This window comes from Elaeis guineensis, chromosome 4, assembly GCF_000442705.2.
Source record: "Elaeis guineensis isolate ETL-2024a chromosome 4, EG11, whole genome shotgun sequence".
Taxonomy (NCBI): Eukaryota; Viridiplantae; Streptophyta; class Magnoliopsida; order Arecales; family Arecaceae; genus Elaeis; species Elaeis guineensis.
In genome coordinates, this window is record NC_025996.2 from 52,095,288 (window position 1) to 52,103,040 (window position 7,753).

A 7,753-nucleotide genomic window follows, 5' to 3' on the forward strand; every position below is an offset into this window, starting at 1 on the left:
ACATTGTATTTCAATCTTTCAAATCCATCACATGGATTACTCGAGCTCAGGCTTTGCTAAATTGAAATACATTGATACATAACTCCTAATTTGGAGAGGCCAATCTCATTTTGACTTACGCACTGACTTGACAAGTATTTGACTGCACCCAGCAATCTTCCATCACTGATTAGAAATTTAGATAGTCTGGCATCAAAGTACAGTGAGTTGCTTGCAAGTCATCGTGGTGATCTCAGGTCAGAGGGACACTTATACCTATACCCTTCGTGAGCAATTCTTGACAGCAGAGTGCTCCGCAGTTGGTCACGTTCGATGACGATGTACTCCTACATCTCACCTACATACCATATCAGTGTCTCCATACCATTTGGTTACAAGAACAATTAACGCATATGGTATACAGCGACCTACACTAGATTTCGCTATCGTCCTAATAACAGCGTATCGTTTGGTCGCGAAACAGTTTAAGGACTATGCGATAAATCCTTCTTTATCGATCAAAGTAGTCCTAAGGACTTCATCACAACATAGGAGTTTGTTAGAAGATGTAATCTTGTGATGAAAAAGGTCAAATAATTTTTATTATTAATCAATTTATATACATTTATAATTAGCACAATCGTCAAACGATTAGCTTTAGGATACATTTTCCAACAACAAACACCTAAGTATCCTCAGATGGAAGTCATTGCAAATTTAACAGTTTTGCTTTATGATTTCAAAGTTTGCACAGCTTGTGAATATATTTATACCTTATGCAAAGAAAAGGAATTGAAGGTGAGCCTCTGCGCAATGGTAAGGTTGCTTGCTCCATTATGACTTGGAGATTTTGGATTCAAAACATGGAAACAGCCCCTCCGCATGCAAAGTTGAGGCTGTGTACATCTAAACCTGCCTAGACCCACAATGGTGGGAGCCTTCTGTATTGGGCCACCCTTCATGTGAAGAAAGGAATTGGTTTGACAAATGCTCTTGGACATTCAGTATCAATCCATATGAGTTGGCCACATGTGAGATACCTATGCTTCTGCTTCTGATCAGTGTCATACATGTGTTTTAGACAAATTACTGTTGTGCAAACCTATTGATATCCACTTCTTTTTTTCTCCTGATAGACTTTTCTTGTCTTTATTGCTTGTCTGATAATTATTAACTAAATTATAGGAACAGGCACTGGGATGTGAAATAAACAAACGGAAGTCACCCTTTGCAAAAGAGTCTAGTGTCAAATAGAATCTGTCATTTTATGTGAAACTAATGAAACGAGGGTATATTGACTTAATACATATTTTGGAACCCTTTTTCCTGGTAGGTACATAATATTCTGAAAAATTTCACCTCACATATTTATTCAATATAAATTTTAAAACCATGCTCAAACATCTAATAGAATCTTTGGGGCTTAAGATTTTATATGGTTCACATGTCATGATTATAAAAAGCTGATAACAATCTATGTCACATTGCTTAAGATTCACAGAGTTTGTGACCTGTCACTTCTACATAACGTGCATCAGCACCTTATCTCTTGGTTGCTTTTGAACCAGTTTCTTGTTTCAATCTCCTTGCAGTGATGTTTGTTGGTAATTGTTTATCTTCATCAAGTGGTGCTTGAGATTTTTTGTCTCAATAGCTCACTTTATATAGCTATCTACATGTCAGCTTCGCTAGGTAGACCACTGCTGTTGTTTGACACTGTCATTAGTTTACATTGTCTGAGTCTTTCTTTCTCAACCCCAATTTATGGAGCCTCACTTTATGACTGCACCATGTTTTAGGTTCAAATGGTCATTGATAATGATGGACGAGGTTTTGTTTAAAAATTGGACCATGCATGTAGGCATTGTTATCTAATCAACCTTTTAGTTATCCTTTATTGGTATGATGATGAGTTAACCTTATCCAGATTCTCTTAATAAACATTGGCCTGCATGTGTAGATGTCACCATCATCACACCTTTATTGAGTCTACTCATCTACTGAATCGATAATTCTTAAGGTTTTCCTATTCTGGAAACAAAAAACAAGAACATGAAACTGGAACTTGGTCTTCTCATTTTTAAGTAACAATTTCAAATTTTTTAGTAGTAAATAAGTTCTTCATCCAAAATTTTCTTTTCTGTTTACCATTTGCAGAACTGCCACCTCCATCACTGCCATAACATCACCGCATCCACCCCTGCTATTGCAGACATCATCATTGCTAGTTTGCTACCACAGTACCACCTAATCACCAACTAAATCACCACAAGTCCATCTTCACCACTGGTCTTATGACTTTATTGCCACTGGGGTCATCATTCCTACTCTCATCTCCATTGCCATCATCCCCCTCCTTCCGCCAGTATAGCTACAGGCAGGGCCACTGCCACTGGCACCACCACTGGAGCCACCATGACCACCACTGCCCGCTCACCACTTCTATTGTTGCTAGCATTGCTGCTGCCATAGTCACCATTCCATTACCATCACTTCCACCACCGGACATGTTTTGCTGTGTCATCAGATATGCAAGACAATTGTCATTACCAAATATATTTCCTCCTAGAAAATGGGAAACAAAACGGAAAGAAACTAGCCTGTTTTCAATTTCTGCAAATTAGAAAACAGCAATGATGCCAAGTGCAACACTAGTTAATGATAGAGTACCTCTTGGGAATGGCCTACAATCCTACAATAGCAAGAGAGGTCTTCAAAGGTGACACAAATTCGGTAATAAATCAACCCGTTACCTTGCTGTTGTGTCACAGAAAACATGGCTGCACTGGTTTTTTTTCTAATTTTGGAATAAGATTGGATGTAGTATGTACTTTAATAACTGTCATGAGAAATGTCTAGTTAAGTACTTAAGTTGTTGTGCAATGTTAAACTGCTCAAGTGCTATTTGTTTTATCTATAAGTGGCCATCTAGTCTATTAAACTGATTGTCCACCTAACTGTTAATTCATGACCTTGTAACTAATATAAAAACTTAAAAGTTTTACAATATTTAATTTTATGTGTTATTAAATCAAATTACTAAATTTACAGTCTGAGAAACTAGCTGAGAAGTCAATGTTACTTGGGTCCACCTACTGGCACTTCTGTTCTTAATCAATGCACTTAGAAACTTGGAAAAACGGCCATTACTCTCCACTTACACCCCAAAAGAAAAGAACAACATTGTTAGCTAACATGATATTGTGATAAGATTTTTTATTTGTTAAATTCTAATCAATATATGATATTTGCAACATTGAATATGCTACACATAAGTAGAACTTAGTATGCTAGGAAGAAACAGAAGTGCTTCTTCCCCACACTCACTTAGCAAGCTTTCTACTATGGTTAACACTCCAATCTGTTGGCCATATCAAAAAAGGCTCCTTTCCTTTGTCCTATTCCATGACTAAGTCTTAGGCAAGCTTTAGAAGCCTTATATTCGTAGCTAACTTAAGTGAAAAAAGTATATAAGGATTCAAGGTGCATGGTAATTGGTTTCTGTTTGAATTTCACAATTACATCATAAAGATTTTGCAATCATCTCCATTTTCTGATCACTACTGCAAATGTGCATATTTTTGATCCTTTATTCTCTTAAATTTCAGATTTAGTCCTGTGTGTTGCTTCTTGGTGACTATAAGATAAAGTAATAGTAGTGGAAGAAGAGTCATTGGAATGCATAGTTTCCCAATGATCAAAGTCTCTCTCTAACAATATAAGTTCAGTCAAGCTCAAAAGATACATGGTTTATGTCCAATTGTATCTATGTGACCATTTAAACCAGCTCTACCCTTCAACCAATATCAGTTTGTGCATCATATATCAGTCTGTCAAAATTATGTCACAACATGAGTAAGCTGGTAATCTTAAATTGCACCAAGGTGCTGCATGCACCAGTTATTTAACAGAATAACATTTTGCACATTATAATGTTGTTCTAGGTGCTAGAATTAAGCAACCATACGTGCCAGTTTTCTTAATGCTTGTGTGAATTAGGCATCAGTTCATGTTAGTGCAGTTTGGTAAAATAATTCATAGTGACAAAAAACGTCATTCTTGTTTTCCTCTTTCATCTAGGATTTATGGTGCTAAATTTGTAATGGCATGACAAGTTACAACTTGCAAATTTCTCTGTTAGGGTTTCACTAGCCTATCCTCATGCTAACATTGTAGAATCCATTTTTCATACTTCAATTTTGGAACAATCATATGCAGTGGTTATATGGCACCGGAGTATGCAATACATGGCCACCTAACTAAAAAGGCTGATGTATATAGTTTTGGGATGCTTGCACTGGAAATAATTAGTGGCAGGAGTATTTCAAAGGGATATTGGTCAGAGAAGGAGAAATTTCTTTTGGATTGGGTCAGTTCTTTATCTAACTCTTCCCTTGCAGATCTTGCTTTGCTTACATGTTATTTGCTAATTTTGGGTTTCATCTTTTATTTTATATTAGCAAGAATGATATCTGATTCTATCTGAAGTATCAGTATGCCAGGTTTTACATGAACAAGAATGATATCTGATTCTATTTGAAGTACTAATATGTCAAGTTTTACCTCCTAGCGGGATGGGGGGCATCCTGTCTGTCCCGTTCTGTTCCTACGAGAAAACGAGACCGAAATGTGGTTGAGACTCTGAAACCCATCTATACAGGAAGAGGAGGAAAGAAAGGAAGATGAAGAAAGGAAAAAGGTGAAAGGAAAGAAGAAGAAAAAAAATGAAAGAAAAAAAAGGAAGGGAGGAAAAAAAAGAAAGGATGGAAAGAAGGAAGAAAAGAAAGAGAAAGGAGAAGAAAAAAAGAAAAAAAAAGGAAAGAAACGAAGGCAAAAGAAAAAGAAAAAAGGGAAAGGAAAGAAAAGAAAAGAATATAGAAGAAAAAGAAAACAAATAGGAAGGAAAGAAGAAGAAGGGGAGAGAGACAGTGGATATCTACTAGGATGGATGACTGGGACCACTGTCAGGAGACTCAGGATGGAACGGGACAGCATGGCATCTCATTTTATGGAAATACCGGGATATCTCCATCTCATGGAATTTAAAACTTTGCTAATATATGCTTGGAAAAAGGATCAGTCTGACACTACTATACTATTTTTCACTACATGACCATATGGAGCACACATGATAATTAGAATCAATATATACTTGTGTCATGTTTTGCCGCTTTATAAAATAACCCCATGGAGAAGATTGCAAAGTTTAACAAAGTCACATTAAAGGATGCTTGATTGAAGAGAATGATACTGGTTCTAAACTTACGTGTTTGACCACTTTTTTCTGTTTTAGGCAATTAGTCTTAAAGTTGTTTACAGCTAAAACTGGCTTAAACTCCACCCTAACTTTGTTTCAATCCAAATAGCTGACCACATTTGCAAGAACTCCTAAGGCCAGTCAACCTATCAGTAACTTCACCATTGACCTATTATCCGGCTGAAAACCTGAATGATCCTAACAAAACTAAGATGTGCAATAACTCCTCCATTGAATAGGCAACTCCTCCATCAGCTCAGCACCTTTGATGTATGTATCAGATTCAATAATGAATCTCCAACACCCCCTCAGTGTTTTGACTAGGTTGTCACACGAAGATGCCATCAAACATGTAGTTGCTATTATTGAATATCCAGCTGCCTGCAAGGTTTTAGACATCAAGGACTGGGACCTAATACGTAGTCAGTATAGTGCATGATATACCATGTCATGTGCTGTATAAGGCTAGTTCAAATGAACAGACAAACAAACAAACAAACAAATAGATAGATAATAATAAATGTTTGGGGTGGTACAAGTTCAGGTTTGTACCAAACCCTTGTATAGATTGGATTGAGTTGCATGTTTACCTATTTGGGGAAGAAGTCTAGGTGTTCTAATTAATTAAGGGGTCTGTTTTTAGTAGATTTATGTTGTTTCTAGCTATAAAAGAATGGAAGATGGTCTGAACTAATTGCAACTTAAGTTTTAATAATACCAGTTGATAATATACCCATAGATATGTACTTTATTGACCCCTTGGTGGTACAAGAGGCATCTATTTGGGTAAATTCCACCCAAGTTGCATCTAAAAACCAAGCCTGAACTGCCCTCGAACCAATCATTACTGCCTTGTACCACTGGAGATGATTCAAACAGCCCCTTTTGCAAGCATTCTGCACCACTTGAATGTGGGGAAAAAGTGAGGTAGAAGGGAAGACTGCTTAGGGAGATTGACTAGTAGAATAACCATCATTAAGAACCATACAGGGTTGGGGCCTCTGCTGAATTGCCAACCATCTATTTAATGTGATAGGCCGGACCCACTTGAATTTAGCCTGCAGGCATTTTCTGGAAGTGTTGTTTTTCTGTTTTTGTTTTTGTTTAAGAAAAGAGTTGTTCTGATGTTTTCAAAACAGCATTCAGCACTTGGCTTCACTATTCTGTTCTCTACTCTTATCACTCCCCTTGGAGGAACTTCCTTGACTGGTTTTGTCTTAAAAATCCATTAATTTGAAGCAATTGATCTATTAGCATCTTTAATTTTCATGGTCTTGGAACTTATAGCCTGTAAATCTGTTGATATTCTGTTAACTTAAAGATGCTGCGCTACAGGCATGGCAGCTTTATGTAGAAGGGAATCTGATAGAGCTCGTGGATCCAAATCTTAAAGAATATCTGGAGGAAGAAGTACTAAGATACATCAAAGTTGCCCTTTTCTGTACACAGGCAGTAGCCAGGCAAAGACCCACCATGCCTCAAGTTGTCGAGATGTTGTCCAAGCAGATACGGCTGAATGAGAAGGAACTGACATCCCCTCATTTCATCCAAGACTCGAGACATACTAGTGGAGGCTGGAAAGGAGGAGAGTCTACCAATGTTCCTCCGCTCAGCACTGCTCCTGTAACCTATTCTGAACTGGTTCCTAGATGAAAGCAGTTATGCAGTAAAGATAAAAGGCATGCTAGACAGGAAGCTTACCATGCAGAGATGTCTTTTCCATCAATTGCATGAATTGAAGTAACTGCATTACATGCATCAACAAGAGCAGAATGTAGGTTTTCATTTCTTTACCTCATCCAGCCATATGCGCTAATGACTTTGTGACGGGTTTGCCAACGATATGATTTTCTGTTTAGGCCTACTTTATATACATACAGAGTTCACCTGCAAGTGGCATGAACCATGAAAAACACCTCTCTGTAAGTGGCTCCTGCATCACATATAAGAGGGGAGCATACCGAGGGATCCTTGTGCAGTTCATGTCTTGTATGTTTAATGTTGCCCCTTGTAAGAATAAGTCCTGTTTTCTATGTTTTTTTTTTGCCCCTCTGACTTAACAACCTGCAGCATTGTGTAACATTCCACTTCAAGAGAGTAATCTTGATGTCTTAAAACAGTTGTGTGCTGTATAAAAAAATGGGGGTTTCTTGAGAATCTTGGGACGCTGTGATTTGCTGATTCAGAAAAACCTTAGGTTGCATTTGGTAGTTGGTAATTTATCTAGATTGCAGGCAATTTAAAATGGATCAAAATGGATCTATGAGATTGTTGTGGTTGGTATACTTTTTGAGTGGTTCGAATTATTTTGGTAATCTATATTGCCTTCTATGGGGCAATTTAGATAGTAAAGATGGCTATTCAGATTATCATTTTTTTATAATATTACAATAAAAATTTTAGATAATATTATCTCTCAAATAAATTACACAAAATTTCTTGTCCAACTCTCCCCTCTCCTCTGGCATCACGACACCATCTGCGGCTCTGCATGCACCCCTCACCCACGGCTTCATC

The 7,753-nt window shown here is 37.4% G+C and overlaps 1 protein-coding gene across 1 annotated transcript in view; it reads left to right on the forward strand.

Moving 5' to 3' along the window:
• LOC105042803 (cold-responsive protein kinase 1) overlaps window positions 1–7,393 on the forward strand; it is a 42,907-nt gene extending 35,514 nt beyond the window's left edge. The window contains exons 7-8 of the mRNA XM_019850082.3: window positions 4,198–4,348; window positions 6,572–7,393. Coding sequence (XP_019705641.1) covers window positions 4,198–4,348; window positions 6,572–6,889 — 469 coding nt within the window. The 3' untranslated portion in view covers window positions 6,890–7,393. The remainder of the gene's footprint in view (window positions 1–4,197; window positions 4,349–6,571) is intronic.
• The last annotated feature ends 360 nt before the right edge of the window (window positions 7,394–7,753 follow it).